Source organism: Numida meleagris, chromosome 5 (genome assembly GCF_002078875.1).
Source record: "Numida meleagris isolate 19003 breed g44 Domestic line chromosome 5, NumMel1.0, whole genome shotgun sequence".
NCBI lineage: Eukaryota > Metazoa > Chordata > Aves > Galliformes > Numididae > Numida > Numida meleagris.
The window spans coordinates 44,244,725-44,266,483 of record NC_034413.1 but is presented as its reverse complement, the minus strand read 5'-3'; the positions used below and the strand labels follow the sequence as shown (position 1 = coordinate 44,266,483).

Sequence of the window (21,759 nt, the reverse complement as noted above, 5' to 3'; positions counted from 1 at the left end):
TGCTGCACACTGGAAATGCATTGTGATGTAGTCTAATTGCCACAACGTGATATTCAAGTCACGTTTCACAGAACTACACAGTTTTCTACTGGTTGATATGGATCAGCTACTAAGGATGGGAAGTTACAAGGCAGTCTAATAACGTGAGAAGTACGATGTAAGAGCAACTACTGCCGCTACAAGTCACACACAGCTGTTACTCGACCACAAACAGCTGCGATACATGTACTCAGCACATGAGGCTGAGCAGCAGCATTTACCTCAAATTATTTTAGTTTGTCTCTTCGCATTTCGCAAGTATTTCTGTACCATACCACCCTTCTCCTTCCCCACATGAAAGAGTGGGCTTTTAAAAACATTTCTTCTAACTGTGTCCTCTCAAACAGAGATACTTAGTTGGTTTTAGTAGAGACACAGGCACTTCCTACAGTGCTGCAGAAAGGCACTGGGAGAGGATAGCTCAGCTTTGCCTGGGTACTCCCACACTGTGCCTCCCTGTCTGATGGCTTTACTCTCTGCTGAGGGAAGAGAAGCAAAGGCAAACACAAATCTTGCCCCTTCTCAAGGACAATGACAAACAGCCACTGGTACATGCTGAACTGCTGCTGTTTTTATAAACAAAGTCACTCCTCAAGTGCCAACGTGTGCTAGTCACAGCCATGTTTAAAGAAAAAAAGAAACAACAACAAATAGCCCAGTGTCGTGATTTGGACGATAAAAGGACAATTTTGCATAGTTTAAATTGCCTGAAGAGCTCTGTTCATTTAACAGAAACTTCCAGGCAGAAGAAAGCCAGCAAGTAGCCTGCCATTTTTGCAACCATGGGAAGACACAGGTAGCAGTGGGAAGCACCTACCAGGTCATATGCAGCCAGAACCTTTTTCTGCACATCGGGCATGGTCCCCAGAGGCTCTAGATAAGGAAATGCGTCCTTCATACAGAGGGTAACAGAGGGTGCATTCTCACTGCTTATGAGCCGTGAGGACAGGGTCAGGATGCACTGCTTCAAGCTTGCGATGGGTGGTAGCCCGCACAGCTCTTTAACGGACACCATGGCATTCTGGGGGAAGAAAAAGAAATACTTTTGCACAAATCCTCACCTGCCATCAGCTCCCCACCTGCCAGTGTATAGTCATTGCCTTGGGGCTTCCCTCTCCACCACATGTCCACATACAGGCGCAAGCACACCTTCAGCTTGGAAGGGACATGTTACCATTCGGAGGATTTTAAGCGTTTTGCTTTTCATACTCAAGACGTTAACAAGACAACATTGCCAGGGCTACCCCAGTGGCTAGTTTTGCAGCTACTCTGCATTGAAAATCCAGCCCCCATGGGGACAAGCTTTGGTCCCAAGTATATCAATCCACCAGCCTAAAATACTATTTCTCTTCTCAACTGTTCAGATTCAAATTGCTTTTGATGCCGTAATTGCCTCATTCTCCTGTCATTATCATCCTCCTGCAAGAACAAGTTCGACAGACCTCATATTTCCCATGGGAAAGGCAGGCAGGAAAAACATAGTTTGTTTTCAGCCCAGCATTACCACATCATAAAGAAACACAAACACTCTTCTTCATAGGTCACATGTAAGAAAATCAATACTGGATGTACAGGTCAAACCCAACTAACATATGACAATTTATTTATTTATCAAGTCAGTGGATGTTTGGCTGACTCACCTTCATAATTTAGCTTCTCGAGTCATATAATCAGTGACCACGACACCAAAAATCTAAGTGAGAGAATGTAACAACCCATAACTCACCCCACGATGTCTTCCTGAAAAAAGTCAAATGCCCAACTAATTAATAGAGAACTCTCACATTAATCAAATACATTAGCATGCAGTTAAATCTAATGACTCTGTCTTTACAGAGCATTTCCGAGAACAAGATCTTGTACTGAAACTTTGTTTGGCAGGCAGATTAATGCTGCTTCTGAGTTGAAGTCAAAGAACGTTTTCTTTCAGTATATTTCACGTATATAATCCTGACCTAGACAGAAGGTGGAGTCAGCAGTTCAAACTAGTTACTTTCAAGGCCTGCAGGAAAGGAAAGGCTGGGAAGAGTTTCCCATTCTTAAAAATATGCTTAGATTATTCCTTTGGGAGTGATTTAAAACTTATGTCATTTTGTAAACTTTTCTAGCTGCCAACACTTAATTTGCTTTAGACTCCATCCAGAAGAGCAGGGTCAATTAAGTTATATGCATTTTTCCTCTGTTTTCAAGACAGAAAAACGAATTGTTTATGTATCTTTACCAAGGAGATAGACAGTTGTGGCTGATTTCAGCTTTCCATTAAAGAAAACTCACTGTTGAATTGCTACTCAGTTTTGTTTCTAGGCAGCGCGTGGACCTCTGAGCTGAGCTCATGCTTACCAAACCTGCACAATGGCCCAGCACAGCAGAAGACAGCACAGAGTAGGCTTGGTCTCACTGTGGCATCACCTCCTGCTGCTCACAACAGTATAACCCAAGCACTTAGGTACATTGAGCTCTGGCTGCTCTTAGAGCAGCACAGGCGAGTGGATAAAGTGCCAGGAGAACATCTGAGCCACAGTGCATCACCATTGTCTGGGCAGGTAATCAGCCAGGCAAGGCAACACAGCTATTTAGCAAGGCAGAAATTACAACCCAAGCAGCCTTCAGCTGTGTACACTAAGCATTCACAGCCCTTGGGTGAACAGTGGCAACAGGCACTCAGGGAAATGTGCTGTTCTTAGCATTATGGGTTTCTGTGGTGTAGACAATACCTTAATGACACATCTACTAACTGTTTCTCACATTCAGACAAAAAAAAAATAGCATAACCCTCATCGAGTTAGCAAAACAAAAGCTTGCTGACATTTTCCAGGAACAGCAAAGAAATGAAGTTTTTAAGACCTGAGGCCTGGAGACATAAACGTACCCTCCGGTTTGCTTTCCCAGATAAACATACCAGTAAAGCGTGTGTTCAGAGAGGATATGTTGATTTTTAAACATTTTTGCCTAGCCCCATGTCTGCTTATTATGTAATACCTGCAACTCTCAGCCTTTTGATGTCCAGTTAAAAGCTGACAATGGCTGCATGCCTGAAGCTTTACCAGTTTCAGCAAGCTTTTCCTACAGGCAGGGCTCATCAGGACCTCTGCTTTCATGTTCAGTATACGCCAGTGCAGACAACTACCATACCTGCATGTTCTCTCTCATGTCGGTGGCCTCTCGTAGTGGATGCACAGCCAACTTAAAGATGTCATCGATAGTCTTGAGCCCAGTGTTCCTCAGCATGGTGTACTCCCTTGCTTTCTTTCCTATCCTCACTGAAAGGCTGCGCTTTTGGGCCTTTCCACCTCCACTTCGATTGGTTATTGCAATATGAACAAACAGCGTAACATGCTCCATGATGTCACCAACAAAAGATCGCAGCGGTATGTGCCTGTATCCAGGCTGTAGGCACTCCAGTGGGATGGTGTACTGGCCTATGAACTCATCCCCAATGTAGTCATCATCCAAAACCACAAAACGGATCATGGCCAACTCTGGTAGATTGATCTGGAACTCAAAGCTCTCATCAAAAATTGGGTTATCACTGTTTTGCTGAACAGTTTTAGTTCTTTGTTCAGTGCAATCTGCAGGAATCCCATGTATTTCTATACAAACATAGGGATCTATGACATCCCCTTTTGCACACGCACCCTTGGGCTTTGGAAAGTTCTGTCCACTGATTATTTTGACATGTAGAACTTGGGGAGAGACCCCTGGAACAATGCCCTTTGTATTTGCGCTGAAATAAGACACTTCTTCACGCATTACCGAAGGCCTGAGAACATATCCGCATCCACCATTCTGTAGAAACCAGCCAGTATGCAGGTCCATCATGGGCCCTGGAGTCTGATAGTTCATTGCCACTATCTGGCAACCACAATTCCAAAAATCTTGAGGATTTAAGTTACTGGAGTCTATCCTCATAGCACTTGGGTACACCCTGGAAAGAAGCTTTTTGTTGTAGTTGACAAAATCTTCAGGGTATTCATTTGCAATTCGACTGGCTTCTGCCTCACTAAAGGAACAGATTTCCCAATAATTTTGAGCTTTCATGGATGTCTCAAAGTCTTTGTATTGGACAGATTTGCATAGGGACACCAAGTCAGACAACTCCTTGCAGAGCCAGATCAGCTTTGGTTCCCTCGAGAAGTCTTCTGACAGTCTCCGGGATATTTCAGCCTCTTCATCTTCATCTGTGACTTCCCCTTCTAGTATATCCTGGTCGCAGGGTAGCTTCTTCCCCTTTACAATGATCTTCATTTTCAGCTTCTCAGGTGATGGGAGGTAGGCTTCTGAAGATAAAGGTGTCTCCGTGTAGAGTTTGTTTCCAAAGATCCTTTTCATGTGTTGTACCATAACCTTCTGCTGTTGTACGGAGCAGTGGTTCCCCAAGCAGAGAATAAGGGGGTATTCTGATGCAAAGAAAGCCAATTTGTTTATCACCTCAATAACATTTCGAAATGAAAGTGGTGATGTCATGTTGTTACGATTACAAATAATGGGCTCATTATCTGGGCCATCACAGACATCTAGTTCAATGCTCCGACAACTCATTTTTAAAGCTCTGACGTAACCATTGATATCAGCTGGCCCTCTGAGCTGGTCTTCTATTAGATAGGTATTGTGAGATGCATTGATGTAGTAATGCGACAAGGGCTGTGTCATGTCTTGGACAATCTTTTTGTGCTCAGGATCAAAAATATCACATTCTGGGGACAGCAAATATTGAGTAAATCCATCAATTGCAAGAAAACCTTTCAAACGTCCTTCTTGAGAAAGCTCATATCTGCGTATAATATCTAGACACATTTCTTCTGTTATGTGGGTCACTCCTTGCTCAGCCTCTAAAAACAGCATGAGGTCATTGGCATCTAGATACTCTTTGTTTTTAGATATCTGCACGAGTAAGAAATAAACTTCAGGTCTTGTGCAAAGTTCGCAGAATGCTTCACAAAATTCCTCTTCTGTTACTCGTGTTGTCAGTTTCTCTTTGCTCTTCTGGATTTCCTTGAATTTTAATCTAATCTTTGATTCCTTTAAGGTGGGGTTAAGCTTCTTTATTAGTTCCACAGATGTATCTTCTAACATAATTCCATTACCGTCAACATCTGCTGCTTCAAATACAGTCTTCAGCCAGGCAAATCGTGGGGTATTATGGCTGCTTTCCATCAAATCCAGGGGTTGTTTGCTACGAGAAACCAAGTACCTTAATCCTGATACCCAAATATTGGCCACGTCAGCTGAATTGGCAACCAGGTCAAGAGACTCATAGTTCTCACCATGAATTACCGACAGTGCACAGTCCTCAGAAATCTGGTCTGCAAGTCCATTATTCCTGAACGTTTCTGTGTTCTTCCCTAGTCTAATTTCCTTTATAGCAGAAATATCAAGTTTGGCTTTCTCAAGGTCCTTTTTGGAAGGCTCCCAACGAAGAGCCTGCAGGTCAGGATCCAAAGTAAAAAAACGGTTATAAATCCGGGAATTTGGACGAACTTTCTTCAGTTCACACCCAGCCTGCATAAAGCTGATACAGTCACTAGCGCTGCTTATTTTCTTCTCTGATGGCATGCTGCTGAAGGACACTGTTTTCTTTCTTCCACATTTCTGGTTTGAAGGATCCTGTGGAATAATTATGTTTGGGAAAAAAAAAAAAAAAAGAATTATTAAGTTTTCTAAGGCCATTCCACAAGTATATAAATAATAGAGAAGATATGTTTATGTAAAGATAATTCATGTTCTTCCAAACCTCAAAACACAACATATTATCCCTTCCCACCATTCAGTTCCCTTCTGAGCCATAAAATGTAATCATACAGTGACTTGACTGATTGCAGCATTTCAGACACCAAGTTTCCATGAGTGACATTTGCAGCTATTAAACTCTCCTCCAGATCTCAGCAACTTACTAGAGGTGTGAGCAGATAGCGCTCAGTTGTGTCATGTACATCTTCATAACAGATATAGGAAGAGGGTTTTATGCAAAGCTCCAGCATCTCATTAAGATTTGCTTAAAAGTTGGGTGGAACTGCATTTACAAACAGAATTTAAAAGATGTAAAAAGGAAACTCTGGGATAAAAAAGGCATGAAAAAAGAGTCTCAGGGTGCATAGGAGGAGAAGGGGAAGAAGTCAACAAAGCAAGGCTGGGAAGAGAGTCTGGACAGACCACCATGCCTGTGGGGCACATGTGAACACTTGCTGCTCAGCAGATGAGTTCCTGACACACCTCTGTCTCTTTTCTGTCATCTTAGATACCTCATGTAAAACGAAAACAAAACCAAACTAACGTGAGTCAGCCCCTTGAGGTACACATACAGGAGAATCTGGGCTTTCTTATTTGTATGTTTTAGAACCATTTGCCAAGGGATGCTCTCACCAGACAGAGAAGTCCATCTCTGCACAACCAGCAGCGTGGCTCTTATGGATGCTTGTGTGACAGCCCCATGTACCCCCCTGTTCAGCCCTAACCTTCCTCACACTTGCTCATCTCTCTATGCGCTTTAGAAAGTGATTATTCTGGAACTTTCTGAATACCAAGACCACAAAACACTATGGGAAAATGAAGGACAACCAAGCAAGAAATCCAAAGCCCTTTTCTTTAGGGCATATTTTCTAGCTCCTTTTGAGAAGACACTTAAGACACACGTGTCTGTCATTTCAGTATCAACTACGTACTTACTGCTGGATGTAAACCCAGCTGCTTGCAAAGCTTTTTGTAATTTTAGCTCACCAACTAAATTTAAGTCTTTCCCCACATATTATCAATTCAAAACATTTCACAGTAATTATAAATTGCAAATCATTCTTTTTCTCTGTACGATTTCCATCTAATCCATTAGTATTCAAACAATCCACCAGCTACAAAACATCATTTTAAAAACATTGTTCAAGGCTGTAATTCATGTAGTTATACACTTCTCACAACTGCTTTCCCTCCAATTTCCCAGTGATACTTCTCCAGTTTTTTGCCTTCTGCCACTGAAGGGACTTCTGCTGCCTGACTGGATCTCAGGTTACGAGGGAAGTCCCCAGGTAAGGAAATCATGCAGGGTGCTGGCGCACAGCCTTCCACCACACTGCCCTCAGGCTCAGTCCTGAGAGGAGCACCATGGACCAGGTTCCCAACAGGCCTGGGGACCCAGCTTGAGACACCAGAATCTCTAAGTTCCCCAGGCCTTTGCAGCTTGGACTGCACTATGAGCTGGTTTCCTGCAGCTTCCATTTATCTGCTGTATCATTCAGCCTTTCTCAAGTCATATTACCCTGCAAATCCCACATTAAACCTTAGTACTAGTCACGCCTGCCATCCTCTCCCGTTGCTACCTTCTTGCTGCTCCTCACTGTCTGCACTCAAGCAGGATCTCACATAGCTTTCCCAGCCAGACCAGAAGTGTTGGTGAAGAATATCTTCACTTGTAATTTGCATTTTTGTGTAGACACTTTCAGCAAATTAGTCAGCAGAAACATTTCTACAAAATTGCTGTTGTCATTCACTCACTCCATTCAAAAACATCTGAAATATTTCCAATACTTTGAACACACACAAATGGGCTTAAAGGCATGGGGTCTACTGGGAACAAACTCAAAATCACTAAACTTCTTAGGTTAAAGATTTCTCATTGAACTGCTAGAGGGACTTCTGTTGACATGAAGAATTGCTTTAGCCGTTTATTGTAACACTTATTATAAGAATAGGCCTTATAAGAAAAAATAAAAAGATAAAAGCCAATGAACTGAGTGCATTGGGTCAACTACTTTTCAAATGAGTTTTCTGCTAAAACACTCTGTGGTTGCATTAACACGTGTTTTAATATGCAGCTACGGCCATGAAAATATTCAAGCAATATATTTTGATGAATATAAGCAAATGCAGTCAGTTGCCCCCAAGGTTCTAGAAGAGTTTTTTTTTTTCTTTTACTAAACTCAGGTTTAGGTAATCCATAGTTAGACTATTACTCACTGGAGAATTTTAGAAAGGACAGGAACATGCATCTCTTCCTCTGAGCCGTCCAGTATTGGTTAGCAACAGAGGATTTGATGGTACATAGAATGGCTTGGATTGGAAGGGACTTCAAGGATCACTAAGTTCCAACCCCCTGCCACAGGCAGCGTCACCAACCGCTAGATCAAGTACTAGATCAGGCTGCCCAGGGCCCCATCCAATCTGGCCTCGAACATCTCCAGGGATGGGGCATCCAGAAAGTCTCTGGGCAGCTTGTTCCAGCACCTCACCACCCTTTCTGTGAAAAACTTCCCCTGACATCTAATCTAAAACTTCCCTCCCCTAGTTTAAAACCATTCCCCCTTGTCCAATCACTAGGAGAAAGGCCAGCTCTTAGAAAGCCATACACAAACAGGGTATCCTGAATAAAACTCTTGAGAAATGTTGAATCGTGTTGGAATGCATTATTTCCTTTTCAATTCGATGCTTATTACTTCTTGTTTGTCTCCATAGCACTTCCAAGACTGACTTCAATCCATAGAGCACCTTTTCCAGAAATATGCTGAGAATTGAGGGTGGATAGTGATAGGACAAGGGGGAATGGTTTTAAGCTGAGACAGGGGAGATTTAGGTTAGATATTAGGAGGAAGTTTTTCACACAGAGGGTGGTGACGCACTGGAACAGGTTGCCCAGGGAGGTTGTGGATGCCCCGTCCCTGGAGGCATTCAAGGCCAGACTGGACGTGGCTCTGGGCGGCCTGGTCTAGTGGTTGGCGACCCTGCACTTGGCAGGGGGGTTGAGACTCGATGATCTTTGAGGTCCTTTTCAACCCAAGCCATTCTATGATTCTATGATTCTATGAACAGTTGCCAGGCACCCCAGAAGCAATTAAATTCAAAAATATTTATTGGTTTGCACAACATCCAGAAAAACAGATCCAGGCATTAGGTTTGCAGTCCTATGCATCTTTTTTCTTTCCTGGTGCATTTTGAAAAAGAAATATACTTCAAAGATTCCTCTCATTTAATACATATCAGCTTAGTAAAATAGCAAGCACAAGCTACATATTGTTTAAGAATAGTTGATGTCCTATGGTTTAAAACAAATAAGTAAAACCTTCATAAATATATTCAGTTGAACAAACAGGCTTTCAGCTTCACCCTTCGCCATCTATTGTTGCCCTCCTTTGCACGCTCTCTAATAGTTTTACTTCCTTTTTGCACTGTGGCACTCTCCCCTTGCCCAGTGGCAGCGCTGGGCCTGGTGTCCCCCAGGGTACAGCTGGCCCTTTCGGCTCCAGGCACACTGCTGGCTCAGATTCACCTGCCATCAGCCAGCACCCCCAGATCCCTTTTGGTGGGGCAGCTCTCCAGTCTCTTGTCTCCAGCCTGACATATCTGACTGCCGGCCTGCCTTACATCCTAAAATTGCAAATTACTGTTTTTTAAAGATTGCTTAAGGAGGGACTCAGAGGCCCAGTCCCAAAATAGTAAAAGCTCTTCTGCTGCACACATCATCCTCGTCAGAGGGACTGGATATGTAAACAGTGGGATCTGAAAGCCATCAGCAGTTGTGGGAAAACTCCACCCTATCTACCCTAACCTCTGACCGCTTAATCTGCTGCTGTTTAAATCAAACCAACAGAAATAAATATGTGAGATTAAAAAATATATGAATAAACACACTTTCCACCTCATCCCACTGCCTTTAGCAGAACTGTAGGGCATAAATTGTTGAGCCTGAAGTTAAGAAACAGGGCAGTAATAACGGCTGTATAATAGCAACCCTGCACACGACTTAAAGCTCATGCATAATTCATCTGAAATCAAATTACCTGAAGGACCTCTAACATATCAACAGCATTCCAAGATTCTTAGAAGCACAAGAAATGTGAAAAGCATCTCTAACTGAAGACACCAAAAGCCCTTAAAGAGCTGCAGGGCTTCTGTGAAAGGCTGTTAAACTCGGTATTGATGTTGAGCGCTAAACTTGTTAAGTGCAGTTAAGAGCCATTTCCCAAAAAAACAATTCACATTTTCACCAGTATCACCATTGCTAAAAGAAAAGCTTAATTCTGATCTTTGCCATTTACTGTGAACTTAGCACTAAGAAATCAATAGCAGACAGCTTAGCCTGTCCTCACAAATAGATTGAATAGATTGTGACAAATGGTGCATCCTGAAAACTATCTGTTATGGAAACACCAGATGATCCACTTAATTGGCCAGCTGATTACCTGATTTCTTTTTCCAGGAGAAATGAATTAGCTCTACAGGGCGGTGGGTTTTTGTTTTTGTTTTTGTTTTTTTGCTTGTTTCCTTTTAAATCAAAAGAATCCCACAGAGTAAGGATACTCATTTTGATCTTTTAGGATGCTTCTAGGTATTTGTCATACACAGAGAGAATCCCAATCCTCCCAAATTTTAAAGGTGTACAAAAATTGTAGTAGAAAAAATGTATCTTTATGTTAAAGATGTCAATGTGTCAGTAATGCCACTCAAAACACCTTGCAGCTGATTGACATACAATAGTGTAATTTTTCTATAATCAAGTAAATCAGAGCAGAGAAGAGAACACGAAGTCAGTGTTGGTGTTAGGGTTGCAACCAGACCTCACACACAAGGCAACTCAAAGCTTGAACCCACAGCTGTCAGGCTATTACTAGCAACGCTCTTTACAGAAATGCATTTATTATTTGGACTCAATTTTTTTTTTTTTTCTGTGAATCTCAGCCATATTCTGGCCATCTGCACAGAGTACCCAAGAAAAGCCCATTTCACATATTTTATCTGTTCTCATTACAGCCTCTGCTACCAGAACAAATCAATGAGCTGAATTCCCTATAATCTTTTCTGGCAAGGCCTGTAGGATGCAAGTATCAAACATCCACTGCAACACTCATACAACAGCAAAGAAAAGGTTATATACTCAAATATTTCATCCATGCTGGCAACTGACGGCACAGAATAGTCAGCGTTGCACAGGTACTCAACAACAAGCAGACAAATCCCTGAGGCAAGCCACAGGGATTCTGCCTCACACTTGGGAATCATAGAATGGTTTGGGCTGAAAGGTACCTTTAAGATCATCTGGTTCCAACCTCCCTGCTATAGGCAGGGACACCTCCCTCTAGACCAGGTTGCTCACAGCCCCAGTGCTTCCAGGGAGGGGGCATCCATAACCTCATTGGGCAATCTGTTCCAGTGTCTCACCACCCTCACAGTAAAGCATTTCTTCCTAACATCTAGTCTAAATCTACCCTCTTCCAGTTTAAAGCCATTTCTCCTCATCCTGTCACTCTATGCCCTTATAAAAAGTCCCTCCCCAGCTTTCCTGCAGGCCCCCTTCAGGTACTAGAAGGACGCTATATGGTCTCCTCGCAGCCTTCTCCTCTCCAGGCTGAAGAGCTCCAGCATTATCCTCACATGGGAGGTGCTCCAGCCCTCTGATCACCTTTGTGGCCCCCATCTGGACTAGCTCCAACAGCTTGAAACACACAGCTCAACAGATTAGTAGAGCAGATGTTAATGCTGCAGTTGTCTTTTCACAGCAAAATTGCTGCTAATTCAAGGATTTGAGCACAAGCGGAGTAAGGACTGTATCCAAAGGTTAACACACCCACTCTTAAAAACTGAGATATGCACGTAATGGAATCAATAGAAAGTTTAAGGCAGACCAAAAATACAATGCGGACAGATCTCACAAGAAATAGTTTCAGATGGCAGAATCCAACAATTTTCCAGATAGCAAAGAACCAAAATGATTTGCTATTCAAGGAATGTTTTGTTGTGTGAATTTGTTTTGTTTAAATCATTAGCATTGCCAAATTCATTCAATTAATCCTTAAAGAAAATATACCTTTGCAGCATAAATGAATGGAGAAGTAAAGGAAAAAAGTGGCAGAACATGAAGACACCATCTGGAAGCACTTTCCAGAAATAAAGTCCATATAACATAAGAAAGGTTTATTCTCTGGCATGGAATGACACTGTAATCACTATTCCAACTTTTTTTTTTTTTAATAATTAGGGCCATGCAGCCTAAAGTCAAGAAAGTGTCCAATGCCTGTAATGATCCTACTGCTTCCCAGCTCCTTCTGCCATCATTGTTCCTCATGTTCTCTCTTTACACTTCATCATCCAGCTAGTTTCCACGAGGGCATCTCTTACTGAAGTACGTATCTCCTTTCTATCCAGAAATAAATTCCTGCCCGACACTTCAATACATAAACACAACACCTCTGAATAATGCTGTGGAAGACCTTACCTGATGAAGATTTTTCATAGATCTTCATTCTCCCTATGGAACAAAACTTTTGTTTATGACACCCCCAATGCCAAATCTATTCCTAGCTGTATTTAACCACACAGTTTTAGTTTGGAAGGGACTCATATAGCCCACTGGACTTAATGTCTCCAACCACTGCCTCTCCCAGCTGTTCCGTTATTTCCATGCATTTTGCTTGCTTGCAAGCTGTAATGCATGTGAGTCTCCAAGGGCACCTTGGACACGGACTGTATTTATCTTCAGGCTGTAAGGGAATATAAACCTGAGAAAGACAGAGAGACACTTTGTCTTCAAGCAGAAGCAGTAATGGCAAGCCACTCAAAAATGAGTTCTCAGCTGCAGCATTCCCAGGAGATCTCCACAGTACAAACCTTCAGTCTTCTCCAGATTCTCTTTAGAATGCAGTTGGTGGCAAAAATTAAAAGGGGTGTCTGTTTAAAGCAGCTAACCCTACAGCAGTCTCAGACCTGTCCTACAGAGCTTTTCCCTCCCTGCAAAGCAAAGCACAGCTCCTATTAGCCTCTCCCCTGCAGAAAAGTAGAATGTAGTGAGAAGCATGAGATCTGTGATGCTTCATACCATGGAGGAGAAGTGAGTTAAAAACCAGGGGTCTTTAGTAAGTACTAGGTGGCACAACACAAGTCTCACACAGGCTGGAAGGTCCCAAGTTACTTAAATGTAATTGATCAGATTCATGCCTTAAATCCAATCTGGAGACAAGCCAGTGCCAAGAATAACTGGTGTAGTTCAGGCAATATGAGCTTTTCCCATTTATGCTTACATAAAACTTGTGAATTGGTTTAAAGGTTTACAGAGGTGACTGTAGTGATGGGGCTTCATATTGATCAAAGCATGGATCATGGCAGAAAAGGCAACAGCTATAGAGCCTTCACAGAAGGTTGGGATGGGAAGCCCTGCTCCTGGCCACTGCTGATGTAATGCTGTTTAACAACACACACTGAAGAGGGAGCCTCGCTCTGAGGTGAATCTGTAAAACTGAGCAAGGGTTAATACTTAAAGATGAGTGAGCTTCATTCTGGCAACAGATTCATGGGGTTATGTTGCAAGGAACATGAATACCATTCATTAGTGTACCCATACAATCTAAGCAAGCAGCCGTGTTATTCTTCTTCTGGGCAAGATAAACAAGAAAAGAAAACCATGACGATCTGGGATATAAAGATGGGAAACGCTAAAGAGTCAGTGTCTTAGCATGCTCCTGACAGCACTGTGCACACTGACCAGGAAGACTTGAAAATTCTGCTGGCAAACAGAGTGCAGGCTTTACCTTCACATAAGGGCAACCATGGCTCCGGGGAGTAGGAAAATGAGCACTGCAATATCTGCTCATCTCAGCACAGCATTAACACTCATCTCATTTGCTAGTCAGAGATCTGATGGTTCCACAGCGAGCGCAAAGGACACCGCCACACCGTCCTTCCAAAACACAGAGACTAGAGCACCTTCCCACTGTCACCAGGTAAAACAGGATTCAGCATCTATTCTGTATGCCTGTGCTATGAGCTAACATTCTCTGTATCCCTTGTTCAGAGAAAAAAAAACACTAAACTAAAATTAAGGAGGGTTTCACTGAGAATATGACCTTGTTGAACTTTGAAGACTTTTAAAATTAAAAAAAAAGAAGAAAAAAAAAAGAGAGAGACCTCCATTGTATCTGTGGGAAATCCTTAGCACCTGACACAAGAACATGACCTATAGGATGTAGCTAAATCATCTAAACCCTCTCTGATCTTCAGTCAATCCATGGAAAACTCTATCTAAGCCAGACAAGCCAGAAAGAAGGTGATGTTGCTTAAAAACATTGTCTTTTGAGCAGGAAAGAAAATCAGCTACAAGAACGCAATACATTACAAACTGAAAATGGGAGAAATTTTTGTAGTGGGTTATGAAGTGAGAAAAAGTAGGACAGTAGTAGAGGAAGAAAACAGACAAGGAACAACCGCAACCAGAGGAGTTGATACAAGTAGAAGGGTTTGGTAGTCAGTAGCAGCTACAGCAGAGAATGTGCAAAGGCTTCATTTCATTTCGTCCTGGCAGAATCCCAGCAGTGGTCCATCACAGATCAGGAATACTATTACTGCTAATATAATGAGTACAAAAAAGCATTTGTTCACTAAAAAAAGTAAGAGAATTCCAATAGTAACTCAGGAAGAAGGGCCAAACCAGCTTAAATAGACCTGGCTAAACAATAACTTGTATTACTCATAATGCTATTCACTGCACCTCTGAATGCTGGATTTGCAGCCTATCTGTATGTACATATTTTTCATGGTAAAAATAATGGAAGAGCTTCAAAAAGAACTAATAAAAAATAAAATGATGATTAGCACTAACTATTTTCAACATCAAGGAAAACAGTACTTAGCAGACTAACATAATATCTCTTCTTTGATGAAATTAAAAGTTTGGTTTGATAAATGCAATAAAGTCATCATAATATCCTTTGACACTACTGTTATGGTTTCTGCAACGCATTTGACTTGGTATCACATGACATTGTGATTAAGACACAGCAACAAAAAATAAACTTAGAAGACATTAAATGGATCAAAGACTGGATAAATGATGTGTCTCAAAATAAATGCGAAACACCGCTTGTCAGGTAGATATGCTTCAAATGGGGTTCCACAAGGCACCTGTTCTTAGCCCAATTCTGTTTCGTATTTTTAAAGCAACCTGGTAGAAAGCATAAAATCAGCAAGGTGTCTAGAGACGATACAAGGCCAAGAATAAACAGTGATGAGTAACAAAGTATATGGTTCAGTGATCAGAAAAAAAAAGACTCTGTGACAAATAACGCTAAAGAAATAAATAAACAAACGAATAAAAAAATGCATGTTCCAATTGGCACCAAAATGTAAAGCCATAAATCTAGAAACATGAAGGGCAGGCCTCGTTAACAGGACTATGATCTAGGAAACAGCAGCTTTGAAAAACAAATACAACAACCATCCCCCTAGGTTAGCACAGAACGTAACAAAAAGATCACAATGGTATACTTGGCTATATAAACATAACATTTGCAAGGGATAAAGAAATTTGAGTATTTTTGTATTCATCCATAATGAAATGCTCTCAGTTTAGAAATTATGATGAAAACTGAAGAGAGTTCACAGGAACCACATGAATCACAAATATTTTGTAAAATACTTTCAAGTAGGAGATCCCAGATTCTTTTAGTTCGGTATACACATTGTCCAATCGTGAGAACTGCAGAAGACCAAATTAATATAAGGAACAGCTTTAAAAGACAATTCTTAAGCCATGATAAAGCCATATTTGGGCACTTTTATTCAGGATTTAACAGTTTCAGACAGAAGCTGAATTAAACAGTGAATCAATCTACTTTAAGAAAACCTTCAAATTAAGTTTTCTTATTGACCTCGTACTAATTCAGAATGAAGACTGACATTATTACAGATCATGGATGATTATATAAAGATCAGTACTGTCATATGATACATCTTTTCAACAGCTGGAAGTTGACATATGCAAAGTAAAAAAGAAGACTTCAAAAAAAAGAAAAAGGAAAAAAAAAAAAGAAATGAGAAGGGTTGGCCATGGTTATGACCTCCCAGTGACCACAGCAAAGTCTCCATCAGTAGAAACACATTCATCATCACTCCTTCCAAAACAATGTCTCATGAGATTAAATGTGATTTCATTTATGTACTATACAAAAGAGAGTAGACCAGATTTCAGCAGTTTATTTTGGCCTGATTAGCTAGGTATTAGTTCAAAAATTCTATCCTGTATTTTTCCAGAGAAAACTGTTGAACATTACTATGCCCTCTGGTCTGGTATCATGGCACTGTAGATTACTAGGCACCAGGGACCCAAAATAGGATGGCCAATTTAATTTCATTCTGAATCTTGTAACAATCCTCCCGGAATAACATGTGTAATCCAATAAACAACCCAAATCTCCATAGCCTAATCATGTTATTTTAAGCCCTTTATAATCAACTTAAATTATTTTTTCATTAATCACATTTATGCTGATTCAGATCAACCCCAACCTTTACATTTAACAACAAAGTTCCAGAAAAAATCAATAGAATAAGGTAGATAATTTTTTTGTTCTGTTTTTCTAATTGTCACTCATAATTGAATTATTCAATAGGTTGAGACAGAAGACAAAAATAAATATGAACTATAAGGATAAGTATTGTTTAGTCAATCTGTGATGTAGTTGGGGTGAAATTTTGCTCCAAGGGTGTAGCCTAAAGGTCCTGAGCACACCTGAGAAAGTTCCTTGGAGTTCCTCCAAGGAAACTGTGATGTGGAGGAAAGTGTCCTTGAAGTGCAGGAGTTGGTACAGTCAGGTACAAATGGCAGCACACTAAGTATTTTACTTGTAGGGTTGTTTCTTTCCTTAGCAACTACGTACATAGTGCTTTAGTCACTATACTCAACACCTTCAGCATCGCCAGGCTGAAAAGCTAAACAGTAGGCCTAAGTTACACCTGCGGATATAATCCCAGTGCAAAAAGCAGCCTGTGCCAAGCCATGAGCCGTGCTGCTGTGCTCTGGTAGAAAAACAGGGAGTTGGCATGGCTAAAACCGATATACAAATGAAACGGGGATTACAGTGATTTACTTAGCGTCAGCATAACAAGTTAAATGTCTGCCTTAAAAGCAAACATTTCCCCAATACTACAGAGGAAACAAGTACTCAAGGGACAGCTGTGGTAGCCTCATTAAATCATAGTACACGAATCTCATAAGCAGGCATACAGCAAATTTCTAGCAACACAGATTGAATGTTTGCATTACTCATCAAAATCAGGAGTAAATGATACAGGTTCTGTATCATCTGAGTGCTTTGTTAAGCAACCTGCAGCATCATAAACATCCAATTTATTTAAAGAATTACTGATTTTCTCTGGTGAGATGTTAACTTTTTGTTAATCACATTTCTTCAAAACAATGTACCTTCAAGAGCAAAACACCCCTACTTCCAGGAGCTCAGATTTTTGTTTGTTTTGCTTAAATAAATACAGGACTGTAGTAGTAATGTAATTTCACTCTGGTCATGTACTTTCGTAATTTTCATTCCTTTTTCTCACAAGTAAATTAGCTGCATGCCTGAATATTATAGTCCCTTGGGTTTCACACATCACATGCATTATATGGTTGAAGTTTATCACCTACCTAGCATAACTGCTTCCATACAGCTAACATTTAAACATTATGAATTAGTGGCCATAAGGGTATTAAAAAAAAATCTAACCATGGTACAATTATACTCTAACTGCTGTGTAGCGGTGTGCTTAGTACTTCACGAGGAGAAAGTAACACTTCAATTAACCCCCAATAGTTATGTGCACATACAATACTTAGAAAATGTTCACTAAGAAAAAAGATGTTGGATCTCTACCAGAAAATTGCGTACCACTAACAACACAAACACAACTAAGTTGTGCCCAGTCACCCCTGGGAGACGGTTTGGAAAACACTGCTGCATTTGTACTTGTCACGCTCATAGGATTCAAAACTGTTTCAGAAGCACAAAGGTGGGTATTTCCAGATCTAAGACTGTCCCTGCTAGGTCTCCATCCTTCCCATCAGCGTGCCACGATGCAGTGCGAGGGGACACGCGCCCGTCCCTCTGTCCCGATCCACCAGCTCACCACTGCCACTGGAAAGCACAGGTCTCGTGTTTCAGCTTTCAGCCAAGCAGCACAGTTACAGAACAGCTGCACTACTGTGCTTAATGCACTCAGAACTCAACATTGCTGCCATAAGAGATTGAATTAAACTGGAGGATATCTGTTGCAGGGTGCATTTGATGGGGAACCACAAATGCAGAGGTGTCGGGAGCTTTAAAAAAGATATTAAGATAGGAATCATATCCCACCTGTTTTCAGAAATCTGCTCCATTATTTTAAAAACAAGGATAAACTTTTCTTCACTTAGAATCTAACTTCTTATGCATTTGATGTCTACACATTTCTTTAACACAGAAGCAAAGGGTCCTTTATGGAACGACTGAGGTCAGAGCAAACTTTTTTTCCCCCCAAGGATGCAGAGCAGGCTTATTTCTAACTGAAAGCAAGGCTTGATTTACGATCCTTGGCATATTCTATAAGGATAGCTCTCAAATTCCTTCCTAGTGATGTGCCACTTGTCTGGACATCCAGAGCAAGCATGGGGCACAGAAAGGGTGAGGATGCACCCCTTCCACAGCGGTCACCATGCTCCCTGAGCACTGAGCCCCTTCTCTCGAAGCCCCACCAGCACAGCTCACCTCCTCCAAGCAAAGCCACAAGCTTCCCTTATCCTCCTGCTCAGCTGCCATTAGCACCAGCAAGCACACTCCCAAAAACAATGTGAATAGGACCAAAGTGACATCTGTTAAATACTAGCAATATTTTAATTTCACAAGTAGTTGCAGGAGTGTGTTATGAGTGCACTACACCTTGAAAGCTGGGACAAAATGAGTGACTTACGATTGTGCTGCAGAGAATTAAGCAAAAGTCACACATGCCAAGCAGACATTGGATTTTCTGCATTAGTACGCAGTTACCGCAAGGATTGAAGTTACTTACAGGGGGCACAAATAAAACATATGCACAAGAAATTGCTGTTAACCACCATAGACTACTTTTCCATGGACACAAACAAGCACAGAAGGCAATGCTGGCTCAATGGGTCCTTCAAAACAGCTTATGATTTGCAGAAACTGTGTCATTTAGCAGTTGCTCATTTAAAGCATTAATTGTACAGACACACACATTTAGTCCCCATGGTCATCCAGTTCACGTGTTAACATTCTTTTCAGCATAAAAGGTGTGCCTGTGCATTTGTTCAACCAGTAACTCCTCAATTCCTCTTTAAACACCAGTGTCCTGGCTTTTCAAGACTTTCAGGTCCAACATCCTCAACTAGGGGAAACATTTAGACTATGTCCATTTAGAACTTGTCAATTTCTTTTTATATAAGCAAATGTGGTAAAAAGATTAATTTTAAGAAAGTCTTTTTTTGTTGTTCTAAAATATCAACTCCCTATTTTCTTCCTTCTTGTTATTTTGTATTTATTCCTTCGTGTGGGTGTGTGAAGAACGAACACTCTCTGACACACTGCTCCATGATAGAAGACAGAGTGTACCCAAACACAGTGTATTCTGAGGAGCCAACTTTAAATCTCAGTTTTCATAGATAGTGTATTTTTTCCAGCTAGTAGTTAAAGGAATATCTTATTACTGTAAATATGTTATGATGTGTCTGTCCCTTAGAGGAAGATAAAAAAGGACAATAATTTAAAAATGATATTGTTTTATGAAAATTATGGAAATAATTTGCTTTGCCCGCCAGCTTTCGGTTTCAAAGCTCCTCATGAAATTTCCAGTCTTAATCCTAAAGCAAAGCTTTATGCAGTGAAGAACAAGCATATTTTATATCTGTGTAATTATAATAGCGAAGACTTCAGTAATACATTTAAAAGAACTACAGTATAATCATGGCTGTATCCAGAGAACAGCTTTGTTGTACCCAGGAGAATTTGTCTGTCTTAATTAAGTCTCATCTCTCAGATGCAGAACATAGCAACTCTTTTATGTGAACTACCTTATCTAGTTGCACAACAGCTCTACTTATTGCATATGGCATACACTGCTTTTTGGTGCAGTTCTAGCACCTTCCATTACGCTTCTTACAGCAAAAATACAGAAAATACAGAAATCAAAATTTGGACAGTGTGTCTTTGTGTACGTTGAATGGTATGCATATGCTTCATTCTCGTGTTTTATTAGGGGGATCAGCGTGAAACACAAATGCCCTAGTACTATATGTAGTGTGAACCAGAATAAGCTGTCTTACTTCACACAGACTTACCTGGACATTAATGAAAGCGAGTCTACACCACAGAACCATTCATGACATTCATGAAAATCCTGCTCTTACTTATACCTTATTTTCTGGACATGTTCTTTCAAGGTAAGTTTGCACTCGTGAGATAAGTACAAAATACTGTAGTAACACTAGGTAATTCACAACTAGATTAAAAAGACTCATTGGAACTATCAGACAGAAATAACTCATTAACTGCAGTGGCTTTCGTCTCTGCTGTTTTCAATACTTAAGCTTTTAGAATATGTTTTCATCTTTTTAATTCTATACAAATAAGATGATTTTAAGGTTTGTTGCTGTTTTCTTTTCCTGATAATATTTTCAACTGGGATCATGACCATTATTAGTCAAGAGAAGAAATATAATCAACTTTCTGCACGCAGTTATGAGGAAAACAGTTTTTAACTATGTACTTTGTAAAAGAATGCATTTCTATCTCATTTTCCAAAGCCAACTGAATTATCTGTCACAGAGTTTTTCAGTTACCAGGTATGTTAGGGCATGTCAGCCACTCTGCAGTTGCTAAATATTTGCTATTGATCAAAGCACACTGTTGCATCTCAGCAAATTGAAATAGCGTTACCACACTCATGAAAAATGAATGCTTCATCAGCAACCATTTGCCATTTCAATGTGTCAGCATCCTAAGATGCAAACAACAGTGCAAGTGCTCTGAGTCACATGTGGTCAGCCAGCACACAGATTTCAGTCACGTTGCTTCTGCGTTAAAAGGTTGGCACAGCACAGCCTCAGTCATTGGTTCCTTCCTATGCCCTGACAGAAAGTATCATCTTATCCATCAGTAACCACATCATCCAGAATAAACTCAAACACAGCGTAGAAAAGGGAATGGAACTACAAAAACCACGCTATCCAGAAATTAACCACTGTATTAAATTTTCAAAGATACACTTGAAAGTGGTCTAAACACACTTTTTGATGTTGAGGTCAATATGGATCTCTCTTAAGTGGTAGAAGGGAAGAAGCTAGGCCTGTGAAGAACTGAAGGGCAGAGCATTTTTCAAGGGCTGACTGAAGTAGGCTGTCACGTCCCTGGGTTCATAGCTTTCTTTTGGTTACATGCTCTTTCTGAGAACTTTAATGCTGAACTTGGAGAGATTTCTCTCTCTCTGCCTGACAGGAAACACGGGTTGAAATCAAACTCCGAAGTCCAAATAGGAGAACATACAAGCCTGGCTATGAAGCACATTCTCCTTTCATCTCATTTCTAAAAAATGCAAGTACAGATGTCACATAGCATTGTATGTAGGGATATTTATCTATTATCACTGAAGCAACAGATGCAACTCCAGAGTAATATCCATTTTAGCAGAAATTCAGTTATTTTTCTTTACATTAAATACAGAGCTTACAATACTTCCCTAGCCCGTGCTGACTCAACGCAATGTGTAAACACAGATTTACTGGGCCCAGTGAAACTTAGCAGACACTTGAGCATTTTGCTGAATTCTGAGAGAGTTACCCAGAGTCGTTCAGTAACTGTGGACAGAACAGCAGTGTATGCTACTGATACTGTTACACTGAGCCACAAAACCATCCTTGCTCACAGAGATTGTGCTATTGTATCTGTATGGGAATTGCTAAATCACAGCCTGATCCGTTGATTGAGCACC

At 40.8% G+C, this 21,759-nt stretch overlaps 1 protein-coding gene across 3 annotated transcripts in view; it reads right to left on the bottom strand.

Annotated features, from left to right (window-relative positions):
• The window catches only part of PLCL1 (phospholipase C like 1 (inactive)), a 200,154-nt gene that overhangs the window by 35,961 nt on the left and 142,434 nt on the right, over positions 1-21,759 (bottom strand). For 2 of the 3 annotated variants that reach the window (XM_021398056.1, XM_021398054.1), the window contains exons 2-3: positions 3,172-5,643; positions 857-1,060 (exon numbers count right to left, since the gene is read on the bottom strand). In XM_021398056.1, the coding sequence (XP_021253731.1) occupies positions 857-1,060; positions 3,172-5,643 (2,676 nt within the window). The remainder of the gene's footprint in view (positions 1-856; positions 1,061-3,171; positions 5,644-21,759) is intronic. The other variant, XM_021398055.1, reaches the window with a different exon arrangement.